The sequence below is a fragment of the Salmo salar genome, chromosome 13 (genome assembly GCF_965601325.2).
Source record: "Salmo salar chromosome 13, fSalSal1, whole genome shotgun sequence".
Taxonomy (NCBI): domain Eukaryota; kingdom Metazoa; phylum Chordata; class Actinopteri; order Salmoniformes; family Salmonidae; genus Salmo; species Salmo salar.
Window position 1 is genome coordinate 107766233 of NC_138303.1, and position 24854 is coordinate 107791086.

Consider the following 24854-nt stretch of genomic DNA (forward strand, 5'->3'; position numbering starts at 1 on the left):
GCCAGGTGGCATATTGACTTTCACAGCCAGGTGGCATGTTGACTTTCACAGCCAGGTGGCATATTGACTTTCACAGCCAGGTGGCATATTGACTTTCACAGCCAGGTGGCATATTGACTTTCACAGCCAGGTGGCATATTGACTTTCACAGCCAGGTGGCATATTGACTTTCACAGCCAGGTGGCATATTGACTTTCACAGCCAGGTGGCATATTGCGAAAGCACAAGGCATGGCTGAGATCATTTAACACACACTACTAGACCAGGGTAGTGGTGGAAGGACCAGGGTAGTGGTGGAAGGACCAGGGTAGTGGTGGAGACAGCTTTTTCCACTCTTCAGATCCTGTGATTGTTATGATGATGAATGATTCAGATTCACAGTCAACCAGTGTGAACTCTCATCTGGTGTCAACAGTCAGGTTATATCACTGATACGTCAAACAAAGACGTGCTGTTCTCATAGATATACAATAATACATTGTGTTCTCTATTTAATCCTATGAGTGTTATATCATCCATTACTTCCTAGTCATCATTCACAGACAGCTGTTGTCTAGGTGATGACAAGCAAAGAGGAGTTAGAGAGAGTGACGGATCATCTATGTATAGACAGAGAGGATCTGATATCAAAATCAGAGCTCTGGTTTTAAAAGCATCTGTCGAGGGGCAGGAAGACTGCACTGCTATCCTCCCAGTCTATTTTCCTCCCTGTCTGTGTCTCTCCTTACAGTGGTTCTTCCTTTAAAAGTTGCGTTGTACTGCAGCACACCTTGCGGGTAGCCGCAGAATTCTATGGCGCGTTATTTAAGTGTCAGCCATTGTTGCCATTAATGCTAGTTAGTGCTAGTTTGGCCACCAGAGGGCATCTTTGAGAAGCATTTGACTGTTGTTAATATTGGCTGTACTTGAGAATTTAAAACCTTTTTTTGTAAGAACATAGTTTATGGGATTAAGAAATTTTGCTTAATTAATTTGATTAATATTATGGTGTTTCTATCCAAGAAAAAAAAAAACCTCAGGGTTTCCGAAAATATGGCTTTACAACGTGACCGGTGAAGAGCAAAATAATCTTAACATTTCCACACGCTAATTGTAGGCTAACCAATACCAAAACGGAGATTCAGTGAAAATAAAAATCAAGACCAGTCCCCATGCTTGTCTCAGAGCAGCGCAAAATGGTGCTGAAATAGTTGACCACACGCGGGTAACTATTGCTTCAAATCCTATTATAACAATTGAATGACTTTGGGTGTTCTGTTAGGCAACAATTTGTTGCCTTCATTAGCCTACTTTATTCTGAAAAATTCATCCGTAACTCTGCCAAGCCTACAAGCAAAGATGAACAGGTGAAGGCCATCAAGACATTTTGGCTTGAGAAACGGACAAATACATTGATCATCTCAGCAAGGTTTTTACCCGTGGTCATGGAGCTGGGGGGAAGTGCAACTAAAATGTAGCTGAGATGTACTGTACAGTACTTGAAATAAACATCTGCATTTTGAAAGTATTTTTTATTGTTATTTTATGAACGAAAGCATAAAGATGTTGATGAATAGATACTGTGTAAAACTTTAGAGTACTTTTAGCATTGAATACATTGCAAGTTGGGGGGATTTTCACACCTACAGTAGCCGGGCTATTAAACTAATCGTTGGATAACAGATCGGCCCTCGGAACTCATTAAGAGGTGTCTTCTGTCTTCAATATGCTTTAAATGCCACAATGTCACAAATAATCTAACACACACAACAGGAGCAGATTCACTTGGTCAAAACAGAGTCTATTGTCCTGCTGATAGTTGAAATAAACATCTGCATTTTGAAGAGTATTTTTATCATTCTTTTATTAACGAAAGCATAAAGATGTTGATGAAGAAATACTGTACAGTATATGCTTTATCTGACATTTTGCAGTTGCATGATGTTTGTAGTTAGAAATGTAAAACTTTAGAGTACTTAATACATTGCAAGTTGGGGGGATTTTTTTTCACACCTACTCGAGCTATTAGACTATCCTTTTGTAAAGGTGGAAGAGTCTATTGTCAGGCTAATAGCCTGACAATAGATGGAAACGTTGTTTGCACCCATAGGTTTTAGGCCTGCAGTAGGTTATAATTATCCATGCCTTCTGGGAATGTTTAAATGTCCAAAAGTTATGGGTGGAGTTAGAATTTTGGCTGTCAAAAGTATTAAAATCAACCAATGTCAGCCTATAAATGCTTTATTATCCAAATGTTTAAAGTGCGTGTGGGCGACGGAGAGAATGCATTTGACTGTTTTTAATATTAGCGCTTTCAGGAGGAACGGAAAATTGGGTGTCAATTCATAAACCATGTGCCATATTTTCATCAAGGACATGTTGTTTGCAGAGTCCCCAAACAGAAGGTGGAGTTCCAGAGCTCACAGGTTGAGCCTGGCATGGATTGTGACTCCATCTCGTTCCTCGCCCACTCTTCAATGCCTCATTCTCCGCCTGACTCTACGCCAATGCCACCTGACTCTCAGCCAATGACGTGACTCTCAGCCAATACCACCTGGCTCTGGACCAATGCATCGGCTGATTCATTTTACAATCACGGCTAAAGCGATTTAATTAAGGGTTTCAGTTAGGATAATATGGGGCTGTACAACGGGACCGGTCGAGAGAACTGTAAATACAAATCTGATTGATTTATCAAGACCAGTCCCCATGCTCTGTAATTCAGTAATAGTAATAATAATAATCGTTGGATAACAGATCGGATCGTGGAACTCATTAAGAGGTGGCTTCCATCTTCATTATAATCATTAATTCAAAAGGTTAAACCCATAGGTCTAAGGCCTGTAGTAGATTATAATAAACTGAAAATTGCGTGTCAATTCATAAAGCATGTGCCACGGAATCGGTACATCAAAAATCTCTTCCCAACTATTTTGCAATCTATATGGCACAGTTGTCCATTTTATTTGTCCTTAAATGAAACTGGTATATATTTTATTTATCCCAATTTTATTTAACCAATTTTGGTCTTTAACGCAGGGCCGACAGATAAGTTCCTTACTTCTGTCTTTTCTGGTTGATTAAACTGAGGGAGAGAAACCAAAAGCCCACCGTGCCTATTTTTCGAAAATGTCAAGGGAAATTCCCCCTTTGTATTTACCCAAGTTCTCTCTTAACTCCAGGACCACTGACATTTTTTTTTTAAATTGTTGCCTGATGCAGGACTCTAGTGCCAGAGAAGAGAGACTCTCAGACTGAATTAATTGCCATAGTTTAGACTACCGATAGATCAGCGTTCTAACTCCCCCTTGTGATAGTGTTGTGCAATGACAGAATGACACCATCTACCACTAACGGTCGCGGCATAAGTTGTAACTTTTAAAGAAAGAAACACTGTACATTTCTCTCTCTCTCTCTATTTCTCTCGCTTTCTCTCCCTCTCTATCGCTCTCTCTGTCTCGCTTCCTCTCCCTCTCTCGATACCCCCTCTCTTCCTCTGTCTCTCTCTAACCCTCTCTCTCTGTCTCTCTCTCCCCTCCCTATAACCCCCCCCTCTCTCTTTCTTTCTCCCTCTCCCTATAACCCCCCTCTCTCTCTTTCTCTCTCTCTCTCTCTCTCTATATATATATATATATATATATATATATACTGCTCAAAAAAATAAAGGGAACACTTAAACAACACATCCTACATCTGAATGAAAGAAATAATCTTATTAAATACTTTTTTCTTTACATAGTTGAATGTGCTGACAACAAAATCACACAAAAATAATCAATGGAAATCCAATTTATCAACCCATGGAGGTCTGGATTTGGAGTCACACTCAAAATTAAAGTGGAAAACCACACTACAGGCTGATCCAACTTTGATGTAATGTCCTTAAAACAAGTCAAAATGAGGCTCAGTAGTGTGTGTGGCCTCCACGTGCCTGTATGACCTCCCTACAACGCCTGGGCATGCTCCTGATGAGGTGGCGGATGGTCTCCTGAGGGATCTCCTCCCAGACCTGGACTAAAGCATCCGCCAACTCCTGGACAGTCTGTGGTGCAACGTGGCGTTGGTGGATGGAGCGAGACATGATGTCCCAGTGTATATATATATATATATCCCTCTCTCTCCCCTTCTCCCTCTCTCTCTCTCCTTCTCCCTCTCTCTCTCCTCCCTAAACCCCCTCTCTATCCCTATACCGCCTCTTCTCTCTCTCTCTCTACCCCCTCTCCCCCTCTCCCTCTCTCTCTCCCGATACCCCCTCTCTCCCTCTCTCTCCCTATAACCCCCTCTCTCTGTCTCTCTCTCCTTATAACTCCCCCTCTCTCTCTATACCCCCCCTCTCTCTTCTTCTCCCTCTCCTTCTCTCTCCTTCTCCCTCTCCAGTCCCTATACCCCCCTCTCTATCCCTATACCCCCACCCTTCTATCTCTCTCGCTCTCTCTCCTGTCTCTCTCTCCTGTGTCTGGCTCAGCTCAGGAAAACATGTTGTGCTCATTAACAATGCAACAGCAGCAGGCAGCCTCCTGAAATACAGGATTGGAAAGGCTACTGGGACAGATGCTATGCTGTCTGACCGTAAAATGAAAACAATGCTTAGCTAATACAACACAATGATTATCTAATATTATACAATGCTATGCTAATACCACACAATGCTTAGCTAATACAACACAATGGTTATCTAAAATGACACAATGCTATGCTAATACCACACAATCCTTAGCTAATAAAACACAATGCTTAGCTAATACAACACAATGGTTATCTAAAATGACACAATGCTATGCTAATACCACACAATAGTTAGCTAATACAACACAATGGTTATCTAAAACGACACAATGCTATGCTAATACCACACAATGCTTAGCTAATACAACACAATGGTTATCTAAAATGACACAATGCTATGCTAATACCACACAATAGTTAGCTAATAAAACACAATGCTTGGCTAAAACAACACAATGATTCACATGATTATGTTTCATGATGTTCATGAAAACATCTCATAATCTGTCATTTGGTCACTTGAAAAATACAACAGTGCTTTAACAACATATGTTAAAAAGTCATTCAGGATTACAAGGAATTTACCACAATCCTCCATGAAATGCCTCCTGGGTATAGGGAGAAAGCATGATAGTCATACAGACTAACTAGTGTTTTCATGAGACGCTGTCACTACATTTTTAGCCATCGACACACACGCACACACGCACGCACGCACGCACACACACACACACACACACACACACACACACACACACACACACACACACACACACACACGCACACACACACACACACACACACACACACTGACACACAGACACGACGTCAAGTAACCTGTAACCAGTCAGTAACCTGTAACCAGTCAGTAACCTGTAACCAGTCAGTAACCTTTAACCAGTCAGTAACCTGTAACCAGTCAGTAACCTGTAACCAGTCTGTAACCTGTAACCAGTCAGTAACCTGTAACCAGTCAGTAACCTTTAACCAGTCAGTAACCTGTAACGAGTCTGTAACCTGTAACCAGTCAGTAACCTGTAACCAGTCAGTAACCTGTAACCAGTCTGTAACCTGTAACCAGTCAGTAACCCTTAACCAGTCAGTAACCTTTTAGGACCCGTGTCAGTTGTAGTTTCAGTAGCAGTAGTAGATTCCCCTGACTGACCCCAAGGCTCCTGTCAGAACAGCCTCCAGAAACATCATATCAACCATCATACCAACCATCACTCCAACCATCATACCAAACATCACTCCAACCATCATACCAACCATCATACCAACCATCATACCAACCATCTTTCTAACCATCATTCCAACCATCATTCCAACCATCAAACCAACCATCATTCCAACCATCAAACCAACCATCATTCTAACCATCATACCAACCATCATACCAACCATATTTCTAACCATCATTCCAACCATCATTCCAACCATCAAACCAACCATCATTCCAACCATCAAACCAACCATCATTCTAACCATCATACCAACCATCAAACCAACCATCATTCTAACCATCATACCAACCATCATACCAACCATCAAACCAACTTTCATACCAACCATCAATCAGGTCTTACATGTCCTACCCTCTCCCTCCTACCCTCCCTCTGCCCCCCCTCCTCAACCCCCCCCCCCACCCCCCCCCTCCAGTTCCAGTTAGCGGGCCTTATAGTCTATGTGCTAGAGATAATTCAACTTTAATGGCCTACAGTCACCGTTCCCCTGGGATTATAGGAATATTTGTACCAGGAAGCTATTTGTACGGCGGCTGCTTTGTGTCAACAGTGTGTGTGTGTGTGTGTGTGTGTGTGTGTGTGTGTGTGTGTGTGTGTGTGTCTCTACACCCTATGCTGACTCAGCACAATCTCATCACAGCAGAATAGAAGCTATTTATCAAACTACCAGGCCCCCAGATGTATGAGGAATATTAGGCTGTTACATTACTATTCAGACACCAGGGCCCCAGACGTACAAATCCTCTACAATGTCAGTGTCTGTCATACGAACCGACAGGGGAACCGACAGGGGAACCGACAGAGGAACCGACAGGGGAACCGACAGGGGAACCGACAGAGGAACCGACAGGGGAACCGACAGAGGAACCGACAGGGGAACGAGAATATTCAGCTACAGCACATCTCAGAATAATCAATATATCGGAATACATTGTAGTCAGCCGAGAGAGCCATGGCCGAGAGAGACATGGCCGAGAGAGCTTTCCTTCATCATTTCTATATTGACATTCAAAACAATATCAAGAAACCTTGTGTTGTAAAAAAAAAAAGACTCTACAATATAAAGAGTAGCGTTTGAACTGGGGAGGTATTCTCTGGGTTACTACATGATTCCATATGTGTTATTTCATAGTTTTGATGTTTTCACTATTATTCTACAATGTAGAAAATAGTCAAAATTAAGAAAAAGCCTTTAATGAGTAGGTGTGTCCAAACCTTTAACTGGTACTGTATGTAAATAAGGTATTTCTGTTTTTTATTTTCAATAAAAATGCACAAATTTATAAAAACCTGTTTATGCTTTGTCATTATGGGGTATTGTGTAGATTGATGAGGGAAAAAATTATTGTATACATTTTAGAATAAGGCTGTAACGTAACAAAATGTGGAAAAAGTCAAAGGGTCTGGATACTTTCCGAATGCACTGTCTTTCTATGAAGACAGAGTGCAGGGTGGACGGAGTGGCCATAGAAACAGCAGTAGAATGTTAATGGAAAGCTTGGAGCCAATAGGGACCTTAGAAAACCATCACTCTGAGGGCCGTGTGATGTCATCACCACTAGCCCAACCTGCTGATGCATCCTAAGGTGGTGTCTCTGTCTGAAAGATCTCTGACCATGGTGTCTCTGTCTGAAAGCTCCCTGACCATGGTGTCTCTGTCTGAAAGCTCTCTGACCATGGTGTCTCTGTCTGAAAGCGCTCTGACCATGGTGTCTCTGACCATGGTGTCTCTGACCATGGTGTCTCTGTCTGAAAGCTCTCTGACCATGGTGTCTCTGAAAGCTCCCTGACCATGGTGTCTCTGACCATGGTATCGCTGTCTGAAAGCTCTCTGACCATGGTGTCTCTGTCTGAAAGCTCCCTGACCATGGTGTCTCTGACCATGGTGTCTCTGACCATGGTGTCTCTGTCTGGAAGCTCTCTGACCATGGTGTCTCTGTCTGAAAGCTCCCTGACCATGGTGTCTCTGTCTGAAAGCTCTCTGACCATGGTGTCTCTGTCTGAAAGCTCTCTGACCATGGTGTCTCTGTCTGAAAGCTCTCTGACCATGGTGTCCCTGTCTGGAAGCTCTCTGACCATGGTGTCTCTGTCTGAAAGCTCTCTGACCATGGTGTCTCTGTCTGAAAGCTCTCTGACCATGGTGTCTCTGACCATGGTGTCTCTGTCTGAAAGCTCTCTGACCATGGTGTCTCTCTGAAAGCTCTCTGACCATGGTGTCTCTGTCTGAACGATCTCTGACCATGGTGTCTCTGTCTGAAAGCTCTCTGACCATGGTGTCTGAAAGCTCTCTGACCATGGTGTCTCTGTCTGAAAGCTCTCTGACCGTGGTGTCTCTGTCTGAAAGCTCTCTGACCATGGTGTCTCTGTCTGAAAGCTCTCTGACCATGGTGTCTCTGTCTGAAAGCTCTCTGACCATGGTGTCTCTGTCTGAAAGCTCTCTGACCATGGTGTCTCTGTCTGAAAGCTCTCTGACCATGGTGTCTCTGACCATGGTGTCTCTGTCTGAAAGCTCTCTGACCATGGTGTCTCTCTGAAAGCTCCCTGACCATGGTGTCTCTGTCTGAAAGCTCTCTGACCATGGTGTCTCTGACCATGGTGTCTCTGTCTGAAAGCTCTCTGACCATGGTGTCTCTATCTGAAAGCTCCCTGACCATGGTGTCTCTGAAAGCTCCCTGACCATGGTGTCTCTGACCATGGTATCTCTGTCTGAAAGCTCCCCTGACCATGGTGTCTCTGACCATGGTATCGCTGTCTGAAAGCTCTCTGACCATGGTGTCTCTGTCTGAAAGCTCTCTGACCATGGTGGCTCTGACCATGGTGTCTCTCTGAAAGCTCTCTGACCATGGTGTCTCTGTCTGAAAGCTCTCTGACCATGGTGTCTCTGTCTGGAAGTTCTCTGACCATGGTGTCTCTGTCTGAAAGCTCTCTGACCATGGTGTCTCTGACCATGGTGTCTCTGTCTGGAAGCTCCCTGACCACGCCACAGGACACAAGAGACAAGATACACAGATCTGAATGACTGGGGAAGAGGACAATCATAGACAGTCTTAACCACACCGTAGTGCAGGGGTCGTGCTGATCTAGGATCAGTTTGCCTTTTAGATCAGAAGAAATACAATTACATTGACAAGGGGGAGCTGATACTAGATCTTTGAATAAAAGACCAGGGCCAGTATTCACAAAGCATCTCAGAGGTACTGATTTAGGATCAGTTAGGATTCCATTTAGAGCACAATGAATACAATTACATTGACAAGGGGGAGCTGATGCTAGATTACTATCCCAACTCTGAGACGCTCTTTGAATACAAGCCCAGGTCTCTCTCTCACAGCGAGAACATTGTCTCAGTGTACAGGGGAACATCTCCTGAATCTGATTATATAACAGATTGCATAATGATGTTGATTTCATGATACGTCTTTCTCTCTGTTGTTTGCAGTCTGACTGGAGGCAGGACAACAACAGTATACTGTATATTCAACAGTATTTATTTGTAGCCTATGCCTGCTTCCCAAATGGTACCCTATATAGTGCACTACTTTTGACCAGAGGTGTATGACCATGGCACCCTATTCCCTATATAGTGCACTACTTTTGACCAGAGGTGTATGACCATGGCACCCTATTCCCTATATAGTGCACTACTTTTGACCAGAGGTGTATGAACATGGCACCCTATTCCCTATATAGTGCACTACTTTTGACCAGAGGTGTATGACCATGGCACCCTATTCCCTATATAGTGCACTACTTTTGACCAGATGTGTATGACCATGGCACCCTATTCCCTATATAGTGCACTACTTTTGACCAGAGCCCTATGACAGCCTTTATTTTTTCTCAGGAGGATTTATCTTTTTGTGGTGTTAATACTGTTGCCGTGGGACACAACTTGAAACACCAAATCGTGTTACTCTGTGAGTGAACCAGATGAACTAGAATTTCCTGTTTACCATCCAAAGAAACAGAATTACTAGAGCAGGAGTGACATAAAAAGGGGATACCCGGTCTAGTAGTTCTATTTCCAACCGTTCTATTAGTTCTATTTCTACGGTTACAGCATTCCTACAACTCACCCATTCCCCTTTTGTAAGTGTACACAATCGCCATGGGAAGGAGGGCACAGGAGAGAACAGGAGGTTACATCCAGTGTCGCCCCCCCCCCCCCCCCCCCCCCAGCTATAGAACCAGGCTAGGCAGACCCTTCTCAAAGAAGCACAGATCCCCTCTCTTGCCTGATTCCAGGGGAAAGACAGACGGACCAAGGCAGAATGACGTTGACAAAGTGTTGGAATGGAAATCTCCATTCATCTCCCTTTTTCCAAGGAAGAGCACAGCCTTTTCATTCCTGAGCCGCTGGCAGAGCTGCCGTGAGGTGAACGTTAATGACTTCCTGGTTCCTACTGAGCTTCAGAATGTATCAGAGAGCTCATCATGACCAAACCGGTTCTTTCTAGACTAATCACACAATTTGTTATTCTTAAAAACTGCCAGGATTTCCACAAAAGCGTCAATCACTGATACTGCCCAGTGAAATATTTAGTTTATTTACATTTTTTATGCTAAGACCACACAAGTCAATCAAACCAGTCAATATCTGCCAGCACATTATACAGAAACCAAATATGACGTTATGCAGTGGAATATTCTCTTTAACATTTAATTCATTTCACGATAAACAGTCCACAGTCCATATGCACACTGCCATCATACTGAAACCCAATAATACATTCAACAGTTCATTTCATTTTCCTTCACAACAATATAAGGAGTGTAAAAAGCAGCGTTCCAGTACTCACCAGACGATTCCCTGAGCTCCAGAACCGATGGGTTTTAGATTCTGGTAGCGTTTGAGAACTGTGAAGGTGGAATCTCCTACTTCCACGCTGTAGAACTGGTTATCCACTTTGCTTTTAGACATGTTGTAGTGTTTGCAGATATATGACACATCCACTTGTTTACCAAAACCCTGCAGTAGACAGACAAAACAAAAGGTCAGTGATGTCACTTTCACCTCTGTGACTGGCTCTAAAGCCAGTTGCATTGCTAAAGTTCTTTGTTCATTTTATTCATTTAAAATACCATTTAGAACTAGTCCCATTAACAATGCATGTTGACTACAGTACAATATGCCCGCAAAATGAAGGCATACATCACATATCCTGTGTCCGCTGTTATTGGCATGTCTAATTTCCAAACTTCATAATAAGATATTCTTATTCATTCCACTTCCTTCACTCTTAAGTTTTCTTTCACTCTAGTGGTAGCATGAGACGGAGTCTACAACCCACACAAGTGGCTCAGGTAGTGCAGCTCATCCAGGATGGCACATCAATGCGAGCTGTGGCAAGAAGGTTTGCTGTGTCTGTCAGCGTAGTGTCCAGAGCATGGAGGCGCTACCAGGAGACAGGCCAGTACATCAGGAGACGTGGAGGAGGCCGTAGGAGGGCAACAACCCAGCAGCAGGACCGCTACCTCTGCCTTTGTGCAAGGAGGAGCAGGAGGAGCACTGCCAGAGCCCTGCAAAATGACCTCCAGCAGGCCACAAATGTGCATGTGTCTGCTCAAACGGTCAGAAACAGACTCCATGAGGGAGGTATGAGGGCCCGACGTCCACAGGTGGGGATTGTGCTTACAGCCCAACACCGTGCAGGACGTTTGGCATTTGCCAGAGAACACCAAGATTGGCAAATTCGCCACTGGCGCCCTGTGCTCTTCACAGATGAAAGCAGGTTCACACTGAGCACGTGACAGACGTGACAGAGTCTGGAGACACCGTGGAGAACGTTCTGCTGCCTGCAACATCCTCCAGCATGACCGGTTTGGCGGTGGGTCAGTCATGGTGTGGGGTGGCATTTCTTTGGGGGGCCGCACAGCCCTCCATGTGCTCGCCAGAGGTAGCCTGACTGCTATTAGGTACTGAGAGAGATCCTCAGACCCCTTGTGAGACCATATGCTGGTGTGGTTGGCCCTGGGTTCCTCCTAATGCAATGTGGCTGGAGTGTGTCAGCAGTTCCTGCAAGAGGAAGGCATTGATGCTATGGACTGGCCCGCCCGTTCCCCAGACCTGAATCCAATTGAGCACATCTGGGACATCATGTCTCGCTCCATCCACCAACTTGCACCACAGACTGTCCAGGAGTTGGCGGATGCTTTAGTCCAGGTCTGGGAGGAGATCCCTCAGGAGACCATCCGCCACCTCATCAGGAGCATGCCCAGGCGTTGTAGGGAGGTCATACAGGCACGTGGAGGCCACACACACTACTGAGCCTCATTTTGACTTGTTTTAAGGACATTACATCAAAGTTGGATCAGCCTGTAGTGTGGTTTTCCACTTTAATTTGTGAGTGTGACTCCAAATCCAGACCTCCATGGGTTGATAAATTGGATTTCCATTGATTATTTTTGTGTGATTTTGTTGTTAGCACTTTCAACTATGTAAAGAAAAAAGTATTTAATAAGATTATTTCATTCATTCAGATCTAGGATGTGTTATTTTAGTGTTCCCTTAATTTTTTTGAGCAGTGTACATGCGTCCCAATAGGCACCCTAATCACTATATAGTGCACTACTTTTGAACAGAGACCTATGGACAGAAGTAGAACACAATATAGGATATAGGCTGCCATTTGGATGCATTTTCTGAAGAGAATAAGACTATAGCAAGAAGATCTGCAGTCAGTCCAGACCAGAGCCTGTTCCTCCTGGGGACGCAGCCAGTCCGCCGGCCTGCCCCGGGAGCTGCGCAGTCCAGACCAGAGCCTGTTCCTCCTGGAGAGATCTGCAGCCAGTCCAGACCAGAGCCGGCTGTTCCTCCTGGAGAGGTTGAAGAGCCCTGCTATCTGCAGTAAGTCCAGACCAGAGCCTGTTCCTCCTGGAGAGATCTGCAGCCAGTCCAGACCAGAGCCTGTTCCTCCTGGAGAGATCTGCAGCCAGTCCAGACCAGAGCCTGTTCCTCCTGGAGAGATCTGCAGTCAGTTCAGACCAGAGCCTGTTCCTCCTGGAGAGATCTGCAGTTAGTCCAGACCAGAGCCTGTTCCTCCTGGAGAGGTTGAAGAGCCCTGCTATCTGCAGCCAGTCCAGACCAGAGCCTGTTCCTCCTGGAGAGGTTGAAGAGTCCTGCTATCTGCAGCCAGTCCAGACCAGAGCCTGTTCCTCCTGGAGAGGTTGAAGAGTCATGCTCTAGACTGTCCAGTTCTATCAAGAGGTCTGGTTTTCAACAGCCGACTGACAATTAAACAGACACGGGTCATTTGATCATAATTAACAAAGATTTGCAGCAATTGCAATCGTTTATTGAATTTAGTGGGGTGGTTGTAGACACCTTTTATTAAAGACGGATAACAGCGCCTTCAGAAAGTATTCACACCTCTTGACTTTTTCCACATGTTGTTGTGTTACAGCTGAATTTAAAATGGATTACATTGAGATGTTGTGTCACTGCCTACACACAATACCCAATAACGTCAAAGTGGAATTATGTTTTTAGAAATGTTTTGGAATTAATAAAATTAAAAGCTGAAATGTCTTGAGTCAATAAGTATTCAACCTCTTTGTTATGGCAAGCCTAATTAAGTTCAGGAGTAAAAATTTGCTTAACAAGTCACATAATAAGTTGCAAGGACTCTCTCTGTGTGCAATAATAGTGTTTAACATGATCTTAAATGACTACCTCATCTCTATACCAAATACATACAAATAATTGTAAGTTCCTTCAGTCGAGCAGTGAACTTCAAGCACAGAATCAACCACAAAGACCAGGGAGCTTTTCCAATGCCTCGCAAAGAAGGGCACCTATTGGTAGAAGGGTAAAATAAAAAAGCAGACATTAAATATCCCTTTGAGCATGGTGAAGTTATTAATTACACTTTGGATGGTGTATCAATACACCCCGTCACTACAAATATACAGGTGTCCTTCCTAACTCAGTTGCCCGGAGAGGAAGGAAACCATTCAGCGATTTCACCATAAGTCCAATGGTGACTTTACAACAGTTACAGAGTATATTGGCTGTGATAGGAGAAAACTGAGGATGGATCAACAACATTTTAGTTACTCCACAAAACTAACCTAATTGACAGAGCGAAAAGAAGAAAGCCTGTACAGAATAAAACATATTCCAAAATCTGCATCCTGTTTGCAACAAGGCACTAAAGTAAAACTGCAAAACATTTGGCAAAGCAATTCCCATTTTGTCCTGAATACAAAGTGCTATTTTTGGGGCAAATACAACACATTACTGAGTACCACTCTTCATATTTTCAATCATACTGGTGGCTGCATTATGTTATGGGTATGCTTGTATTTGCTATGGACTGGGGAGTTTTTCTAGATAAAAAATTTACGGAATGGAGCTAAGCACAGGCAATACCCTAGAGGAAAACATGGTCCAGTCTGCTTTCTACCAGACACTGGGAGATGAATTCACCTTTCAGCAGGACAATAACCTAAAACGCAACGCCAAATCTACACTGGAGTCGCTTACCAAGACGACATTGAATGTTCCTGAGTGGCGTAGTTACAGATTTGACTTAAATCGGCTTGAAAATCTATGGCTAGACTTGAAAAATGGCTGTCAATGATCAACAACCAACTTGACAGAGCTTGAATTTTTTTGTTTTGTTTTAATAATTAGCAAATATTGTACAATCCAGGTGTGCAAAGCTCTAAGAGACTTACTCAGAAAGACTCACAGCTGTAATCGCTGCCAAAGGTGATTCTAACATGCACTGACGGAGGGGTGTGAATAATTATGTCAATGTGATATTTCTGTATTTCATTTTCAATATATTTGCAAACATTTGTAAAAACATGTTTTCACTTTGTCATTATGGGGTATTGTGTGTAGATGGGTGAGAATATAAATTAATCGAATGAATTTTGAATTCAGGCTGTAAAACAACAACATAGGTTAAGGGGAATGAATACTTTCTGAAGGCACTGTACATTCCAAAGATTTATCCTTCCATCCATCCTTCCATCCTTATGGTTATATCCTGGGGTTATATCCTGCCTGTTTGGCCCTGTCCGGGGGTATCGTCGGATGGGGCCACAGCGTCTCCCAACCCCTCCTGTCTCAGCCTCCAGTATTTATGCTGCAGTAGTTTATGTGTCGGGGGGGCTAGTGTCAGTCTGTTATATCTGGAGTATTTCTCCTGTCTTATCCGGTGTCCTGTGTGAATTTAAGTATGCTCTCTCTAATTCTCTCTCTTTCTTTCTTTCTTTCTCTCAGAGGACCTGAGCCCTAGGACAATGCTACAGGACTACCTGGCCTGATGACTCCTTGCTGTCCCCAGTCCACCTGGCCGTGCTGCTACTCCAGTTTCAACTGTTCTGCCTGCGGCTATGGAACCCTGACCTGTTCACCGGACGTGCTACCTGTCCCAGACCTGCTGTTTTCAACTCTCTAGAGACAGCAGGAGCGGTAGAGCTACTCTCAATGATCGGCTATGAAAAGCCAACTGACATTTACTCCTGAGGTGCTGACCTGTTCCACCCTCGACAACCACTGTGATTATTATTATTTGACCATGCTAGTCATCTTATGAACATTTGAACATCTTGGCCATGTTCTGTTATAATCTCCTCCCGGCACAGCCAGAAAAGGACTGGCCACCCCTCATAGCCTGGTTCCTCTCTAGGTTTCTTCCTAGGTTCTAGCCTTTCTAGGGAGTTTTTCCTAGCCACCGTGCTTCTACACCTGCATTGCTTGCTGTTTGGGGTTTTAGGCTGGGTTTCTGTACAGCACTTTGAGATATCAGCTGATGTAAGAAGGGCTTTATAAATAAATTTGATATGATTTGATCCTTCCATCATCTATCCATCCATCCATCCATCCATCCATCCATCTATCCTTCCTTCCTTCCTTCCTTCCTTCCTTCCTTCCTTCCTTCCTTCCTTCCTTCCTTCCTTCCTTCCTTCCTTCCTTCCTTCCTTCCTTCCTTCCATCCATCATCCATCCATCCATCCATCGTTCCTTTCTCCCATCCTTCCTTCCTTCCTTCCATCCTTCCTTCCTTCCTCCCATCATTCCTTTCTTCCTTCCATCCTTCCTTCCTTCCATCCTTCCTTCCTTCCATCCATCCATCCATCCATCCATCCATCCATCCATCCATCCATCCATCCTTCCATCCATCCATCCATCCATCCATCCATCCATCCATCCATCCATCCATCCATCCATCCTTCCTTCCTTCCATCCTGTCATCCTTCCATCCAACTATCCATCCTTCCATCCTGCCATCCTTCCCTATAATAGACTGGAGCATCTTAGCTCTAATTATAGATGATCTCATTTATATTTTCTTTATATTTTCTTGATCAGGGAGTGATGCTGTAAACAATTAGGCAAAAAAACCTAAAAAACAGTGAGGTGTATTATGTTTACCAAAGGGTCAATATGATTAGTATTTCGCACTGCTGGGAGCAATTTAGGATATGACGCCACAGGTTAGAATCACAAGCACACATAGTTAATCCGGTCATGTGCATTTCTGTTTCTGTCCTTCACTTAGCTGGTTTTGTATTCACAAGCATCATTGAGGAAGCCTTGTCCCATTCTGTAAATGCTGTACCCAACTCAGGGTTGGGTTCATTACCATTTAAATTCAGTCAATTTAAGAAGACATTTGGAATTGGAATGGCAGTTTACTTCCTGAATTGATTAAATGGAAATGGAATTGAGCCCAACCCAGACAAGCTACAACACATAAAGTACAGACCAGGGGCAGGCTACCAGAACGGTCTTCATCTTAGACACAGAACAGACAGAGCTAATGAAGGGGAAATGGAAGTGTATGAATACTGTACCTTATTTTACCTGTAAGGAACACACACCTGACAAAAGGCTATTTTCACATCCAGGACAGGTTCACTGCAGTAATAGAAGAAATCCCTCCTCATAAATACCTGCAAGACACAAACAGAGAGAGGGGAGAGGCTAGAGATTAGAGGCTAGAATATAGCTAGAGGTTAGAAAATAGAGTCTAGAGATTAGAGACTAGAATATAGCTAGAGGTTAGAGGCTAGGGGTTAGAGTCTAGAGATTAGAAGTTAGAGGTTAAAGTCTAGAGATTAGAGGTTAGAGTCTAGAGATTAGAGGTTAGAAAATAGAGTCTAGAGATTAGAGGTTAGAGTCTAGAGATTAGAGGTTAGAGTCTAGAGATTAGAGGTTAGAGGATAGAGTCTAGAGATTAGAGATTGGAGATTAGAGGCTAGCTCTCTAGAGGTTAAAGACTAGAGATTGGAGGTTTATTTCTTTATTCACTACTGGGTAGGTTGTCTGAGGACACATTCTTACAGCAAGAACCTGGAACAGAGGTTGCAAGGGAGAGGAGGGCCTTTCTAGAGTCTGAGTATTTAGACAGCTGGTCACAGATCTGTTTTAGCTGTACAGCCATCTACTACAGATAGGTTAGAGTTTAGAGTTTCGAAGCTAGAGATCAGAGGTTTGAGGTCAGAGGTTAGAGATCAGAGAGTGGTTGCTACCTAAGGTTTCTATGGGAATGTGGTGGAGCTTGTCTGGGTCGTATTGTAGATACTGAGCCTTACAAAAAAGAAAGATTACAGCTACACTCAAGATGACCTCAACAACTTCATATTGACTGTCTGACGTAGCTTACAGCTCAGTCCCTAAACTTTGTGAACATTCATCGATTGATCACCACAATGAACCCTTTAACAGCCCATCAGACCCCCAAGAAATCCAAGCAGCTCCAGACCTGTCCTTGTCCCCAACCCACTACTACACCACCTCCACCAATGGGCAATGAAAATCAAGTGCAGCAGTTCTACACTCATAAACAGGCAGGTTCAATATTTCACACTGTGGTAAATAAATAACTTAAGATCTGAATACATATGAGATGAGCTCTGGCTCAGATGACGAGTACTGAAACATATTGTAGGAACTCTTCAGAAATAAAGACAATGCACAGTATGAAAATATTCAGACAGAAAGACTTAGCCCCAGCAGTTCTAGGGATCTCAAGGGTACAATTTGATGTCTGGTAGCAAGACAAAAAAAATTAATAAATGTCTGGATCACTCCTATGCTTTGATCTAGCATAATGGATCACGACTACTGAACAGGAAACATGAGAGGTCAGAAAACGATCTGAGATGGCCTGATGAAATACAGTTTGAGGGTCTGATGAAATGCCTGATGAAATACAGTTTGAGGGTCTGATGAAATACAGTTTGAGGGTCTGATGAAATACAGTTTGAGGGCCTGATGAAATACAGTTTGAGGGCCTGATGAAATACAGTTTGAGGGCCTGATGAAATACAGTTTGAGGGCCTGATGAAATACAGTTTTGATTGCCTGATGAAATACAGTTTGAGGGCCTGATGAAATACAGTTTGAGGGCCTGATGAAATACAGTTTGAGGGCCTGATGAAATACAGTTTGAGGGCCTGATGAAATACAGTTTGAGGGCCTGATGAAATACAGTTTGATTGCCTGATGAAATACAGTTTGAGGGCCTGATGAAATACAGTTTGAGGGCCTGATGAAATACATTTTGAGGGCCTGATGAAATACAGTTTGATTGCCTGATGAAATACAGTTTGAGGGCCTGATGAAATACAGTTTGAGGGCCTGATGAAATACAGTTTGAGGGTCTGATGAAATACAGTTTGAGGGCCTGATGAAATACAGTTTTGATTGCCTGATGAAATACAGTTTGAGGGCCTGATGAAATACAGTTTGAGGGCCTGATGAAATACAGTTTGAGGGCCTGATGAAATACAGTTTGAGGGTCTGATGACATACAGTTTGAGGGCCTGATGACATACAGTTTGAGGGTCTGATGACATACAGTTTGAGGGCCTGATGAAATACAGTTTGAGGGTCTGATGACATACAGTTTGAGGGCCTGATGAAATACAGTTTGAGGGCCTGATGACATACAGTTTGAGGGCCTGATGAAATACAGTTTGAGGGCCTGATGAAATACAGTTTGAAGGCCTGATGAAATACAGTTTGAGGGCCTGATGAAATACAGTTTGAGGGTCTGATGACATACAGTTTGAGGGCCTGATGAAATACAGTTTGAGGGTCTGATGAAATACAGTTTTGATTGCCTGATGAAATACAGTTTGAGGGCCTGATGACATACAGTTTGAGGGCCTGATGAAATACAGTTTGAGGGCCTGATGACATACAGTTTGAGGGTCTGATGAAATACAGTTTGAGGGCCTGATGAAATACAGTTTGAGGGCCTGATGAAATACAGTTTGAGGGCCTGATGAAATACAGTTTTGATTGCCTGATGAAATACAGTTTTGAGGGCCTGATGAAATACAGTTTGAGGGTCTGATGAAATACAGTTTGAGGGCCTGATGAAATACAGTTTGAGGGCCTGATGAAATACAGTTTGAGGGCCTGATGAAATACAGTTTGAGGGCCTGATGAAATACAGTTTTGATTGCCTGATGAAATACAGTTTGAGGGTTTGATGAAATACAGTTTGAGGGCCTGATGAAATACAGTTTTGATTGCCTGATGAAATACAGTTTGAGGGCCTGATGAAATACAGTTTGAGGGCCTGATGAAATACAGTTTGAGGGTCTGATGACATACAGTTTGAGGGCCTGATGACATACAGTTTGAGGGTCTGATGAAATACAGTTTTGATTGCCTGATGAAATACAGTTTGAGGGCCTGATGACATACAGTTTGAGGGCCTGATGAAATACAGTTTGAGGGCCTGATGACATACAGTTTGAGGGTCTGATGAAATACAGTTTTGATTGCCTGATGAAATACAGTTTGAGGGCCTGATGACATACAGTTTGAGGGTCTGATGAAATACAGTTTTGATTGCCTGATGAAATACAGTTTTGAGGGCCTGATGAAATACAGTTTGAGGGCCTGATGAAATACAGTTTGAGGGCCTGATGACATACAGTTTGAGGGTCTGATGAAATACAGTTTGAGGGTCTGATGAAATACAGTTTTGATTGCCTGATGAAATACAGTTTGAGGGCCTGATGAAATACAGTTTGAGGGCCTGATGAAATACAGTTTGAGGGCCTGATGACATACAGTTTGCGGGTCTGATGAAATACAGTTTTGATTGCCTGATGACATACAGTTTGAGGGCCTGATGACATACAGTTTGAGGGCCTGATGAAATACAGTTTGAGGGTCTGATGACATACAGTTTGAGGGCCTGATGAAATACAGTTTGAGGGTCTGATGAAATACAGTTTGAGGGCCTGATGAAATACAGTTTGAGGGCCTGATGAAATACAGTTTGAGGGCCTGATGAAATACAGTTTGAGGGCCTGATGAAATACAGTTTGAGGGCCTGATGAAATACAGTTTTGATTGCCTGATGAAATACAGTTTGAGGGCCTGATGAAATACAGTTTGAGGGCCTGATGAAATACAGTTTGAGGGCCTGATGAAATACAGTTTGAGGGCCTGATGAAATACAGTTTGAGGGCCTGATGAAATACAGTTTGATTGCCTGATGAAATACAGTTTGAGGGCCTGATGAAATACAGTTTGAGGGCCTGATGAAATACATTTTGAGGGCCTGATGAAATACAGTTTGATTGCCTGATGAAATACAGTTTGAGGGCCTGATGAAATACAGTTTGAGGGCCTGATGAAATACAGTTTGAGGGTCTGATGAAATACAGTTTGAGGGCCTGATGAAATACAGTTTTGATTGCCTGATGAAATACAGTTTGAGGGCCTGATGAAATACAGTTTGAGGGCCTGATGAAATACAGTTTGAGGGCCTGATGAAATACAGTTTGAGGGTCTGATGACATACAGTTTGAGGGCCTGATGACATACAGTTTGAGGGTCTGATGACATACAGTTTGAGGGCCTGATGAAATACAGTTTGAGGGTCTGATGACATACAGTTTGAGGGCCTGATGAAATACAGTTTGAGGGCCTGATGACATACAGTTTGAGGGCCTGATGAAATACAGTTTGAGGGCCTGATGAAATACAGTTTGAAGGCCTGATGAAATACAGTTTGAGGGCCTGATGAAATACAGTTTGAGGGTCTGATGACATACAGTTTGAGGGCCTGATGAAATACAGTTTGAGGGTCTGATGAAATACAGTTTTGATTGCCTGATGAAATACAGTTTGAGGGCCTGATGACATACAGTTTGAGGGCCTGATGAAATACAGTTTGAGGGCCTGATGACATACAGTTTGAGGGTCTGATGAAATACAGTTTGAGGGCCTGATGAAATACAGTTTGAGGGCCTGATGAAATACAGTTTGAGGGCCTGATGAAATACAGTTTTGATTGCCTGATGAAATACAGTTTTGAGGGCCTGATGAAATACAGTTTGAGGGTCTGATGAAATACAGTTTGAGGGCCTGATGAAATACAGTTTGAGGGCCTGATGAAATACAGTTTGAGGGCCTGATGAAATACAGTTTGATGGCCTGATGAAATACAGTTTTGATTGCCTGATGAAATACAGTTTGAGGGTCTGATGAAATACAGTTTGAGGGCCTGATGAAATACAGTTTTGATTGCCTGATGAAATACAGTTTGAGGGCCTGATGAAATACAGTTTGAGGGCCTGATGAAATACAGTTTGAGGGTCTGATGACATACAGTTTGAGGGCCTGATGACATACAGTTTGAGGGTCTGATGAAATACAGTTTTGATTGCCTGATGAAATACAGTTTGAGGGCCTGATGACATACAGTTTGAGGGCCTGATGAAATACAGTTTGAGGGCCTGATGACATACAGTTTGAGGGTCTGATGAAATACAGTTTTGATTGCCTGATGAAATACAGTTTGAGGGCCTGATGACATACAGTTTGAGGGTCTGATGAAATACAGTTTTGATTGCCTGATGAAATACAGTTTTGAGGGCCTGATGAAATACAGTTTGAGGGCCTGATGAAATACAGTTTGAGGGCCTGATGACATACAGTTTGAGGGTCTGATGAAATACAGTTTGAGGGTCTGATGAAATACAGTTTTGATTGCCTGATGAAATACAGTTTGAGGGCCTGATGAAATACAGTTTGAGGGCCTGATGAAATACAGTTTGAGGGCCTGATGACATACAGTTTGCGGGTCTGATGAAATACAGTTTTGATTGCCTGATGACATACAGTTTGAGGGCCTGATGACATACAGTTTGAGGGCCTGATGAAATACAGTTTGAGGGTCTGATGACATACAGTTTGAGGGCCTGATGACATACAGTTTGAGGGTCTGATGAAATACAGTTTTGATTGCCTGATGAAATACAGTTTGAGGGCCTGATGACATACAGTTTGAGGGTCTGATGAAATACAGTTTGAGGGCCTGATGAAATACAGTTTGAGGGCCTGATGAAATACAGTTTGAGGGCCTGATGAAATACAGTTTGAGGGTCTGATGAAATACAGTTTGAGGGCCTGATGACATACAGTTTGAGGGTCTGATGAAATACAGTTTGAGGGCCTGATGAAATACAGTTTGAGGGCCTGATGAAATACAGTTTGAGGGCCTGATGACATACAGTTTGCGGGTCTGATGAAATACAGTTTTGATTGCCTGATGACATACAGTTTGAGGGCCTGATGACATACAGTTTGAGGGCCTGATGAAATACAGTTTGAGGGCCTGATGAAATACAGTTTGAGGGCCTGATGAAATACAGTTTGAGGGCCTGATGAAATACAGTTTGAGGGCCTGATGAAATACAGTTTGATTGCCTGATGAAATACAGTTTGAGGGCCTGATGAAATACAGTTTGAGGGCCTGATGAAATACAGTTTGAGGGCCTGATGAAATACAGTTTGAGGGCCTGATGAAATACAGTTTGAGGGCCTGATGAAATACAGTTTGATTGCCTGATGAAATACAGTTTGATTGCCTGATGAAATACAGTTTGAGGGCCTGATGAAATACAGTTTGAGGGCCTGATGAAATACAGTTTTGAGGGCCTGATGAAATACAGTTTGAGGGCCTGATGAAATACAGTTTGAGGGCCTGATGAAATACAGTTTGAGGGCCTGATGAAATACAGTTTGAGGGCCTTATGAAATACAGTTTGAGGGCCTGATGAAATACAGTTTGAGGGCCTGATGAAATACAGTTTGAGGGCCTGATGAAATACAGTTTGAGGGCCTGATGAAATACAGTTTGAAGGCCTGATGAAATACAGTTTGAGGGCCTGATGAAATACAGTTTGAGGGCCTGATGAAATACAGTTTGAGGGTCTGATGACATACAGTTTGAGGGTCTGATGAAATACAGTTTGAGGGCCTGATGAAATACAGTTTTAGGGCCTGATGAAATACAGTTTGAGGGCCTGATGAAATACAGTTTGAGGGTCTGATGAAATACAGTTTGATGGGTAAAGTTTTTTGATCCACAGTGGAATGCAGTGGGATTGAAATGTAATTTCATTTAATACAAAGGGTTCCTCTTCGGAAGAAAAAGCCTTCTAAGAATAGCTAGCTGGTGTCATTCAGGAGTCAGACAATATGCTAATATGTTGATTACTTCCTGGTATATGCTGTAGGCATAGTTGTCTCCCCCACCTCACCCCCTGTGGGGAAACCAAGAACTAAGTCCCAAATGGCACCCTATTCACTACATACAGTAGTGCACTACTTTTGACCAGTCCTATGGGCCCTAGTCAAAAGTAGTGCACCAGATAGGGAATAGGGTACCATTTGGAACACAGGCGGACAGCGCAAGACATAAAAAAATATATACATTCAGAAAATTATTCCAGAAAAAGTGCTTTATATTTCAGACATTATGAAACATTCAGACAGCACCAACCAATTACCAAAATGGAAGATGTTCGAATATTACTTAGTGGCATTCTCAATAGTGAGGGTTGTCATTCTCTGTAGTGAGGGCTGTCATTCTCTGTAGTGAGGGTTGTCATTCTCTGTAGTGAGGGTTGTCATTCTCTGTAGTGAGGGTTGTCATTCTCTGTAGTGAGGGTTGTCATTCTCTGTAGTGAGGGTTGTCATTCTCAGTAGTAAGGGTTGTCATTCTCAGTAGTGAGGGTTGTCATTCTCTGTAGTGAGGGTTGTCATTCTCTGTAGTGAGGGTTGTCATTCTCTGTAGTGAGGGTTGTCATTCTCTGTAGTGAGGGTTGTCATTCTCAATAGTGAGGGTTGTCATTCTCAGTAGTGAGGGTTGTCATTCTCTGTAGTGAGGGTTGTCATTCTCAGTAGTGAGGGTTGTCATTCTCAGTAGTGAGGGTTGTCATTCTCTGTAGTGAGGGTTGTCATTCTCTGTAGTGAGGGTTGTCATTCTCAGTAGTGAGGGTTGTCATTCTCAGTAGTGAGGGTTGTCATTCTCTGTAGTGAGGGTTGTCATTCTCTGTAGTGAGGGTTGTCATTCTCTGTAGTGAGTGTTGTCATTCTCTGTAGTGAGGGTTGTCATTCTCAGTAGTGAGGGTTGTCATTCTCTGTAGTGAGGGTTGTCATTCTCTGTAGTGAGGGTTGTCATTCTCAGTAGTGAGGGTTGTCATTCTCAGTAGTGAGGGTTGTCATTCTCTGTAGTGAGGGCTGTCATTCTCTGTAGTGAGGGTTGTCATTCTCAGTAGTGAGGGTTGTCATTCTCTGTAGTGAGTGTTGTCATTCTCAGTAGTGAGGGTTGTCATTCTCAGTAGTGAGGGTTGTCATTCTCTGTAGTGAGGGTTGTCATTCTCTGTAGTGAGTGTTGTCATTCTCTGTAGTGAGGGTTGTCATTCTCAGTAGTGAGGGTTGTCATTCTCTGTAGTGAGGGTTGTCATTCTCTGTAGTGAGGGTTGTCATTCTCTGTAGTGAGGGTTGTCATTCTCTGTAGTGAGGGTTGTCATTCTCTGTAGTGAGGGTTGTCATTCTCTGTAGTCCACAATTGGCTGCATAATGACATTACTTTGTCAGCTATAACCACTGCCATCAAATCCTATACAACCAATATAACCCTCTACGGCAATGCGTGCATCTCAGATGGCACCTTGTTCCCTATACAGTGGTCAAAAGCAGTGCACTTTAAAGGGAATACGGTTTCATTTAGGACGCAGCCTATGTCAAGGCTCTATTCCAGATTCCTGAGATGGCTGCCCTTCAAAACAGAGACAATGAGGCTGTCAGGGAGAGGGGGAGTCGGAGTGGGGAGGGAGGGAGGGAGGAGG

At 43.3% G+C, this 24854-nt stretch overlaps 1 protein-coding gene across 9 annotated transcripts in view; it reads right to left on the minus strand.

Annotated features, from left to right (window-relative positions):
• mapk10 (mitogen-activated protein kinase 10) overlaps positions 1 to 24854 on the minus strand; it is a 119039-nt gene that overhangs the window by 59071 nt on the left and 35114 nt on the right. For 7 of the 9 annotated variants that reach the window (XM_014138910.3, XM_014138907.3, XM_014138909.3 and 4 more), the window contains exons 2-3: positions 16566 to 16637; positions 10529 to 10698 (exon numbers count right to left, since the gene is read on the minus strand). In XM_014138910.3, the coding sequence (XP_013994385.1) occupies positions 10529 to 10698; positions 16566 to 16637 (242 nt within the window). Of the gene's footprint in view, positions 1 to 10528; positions 10699 to 16538; positions 16638 to 24854 lie in introns of all 9 variants that reach the window. The other 2 variants (XM_014138912.3, XM_014138911.3) reach the window with 2 other exon arrangements.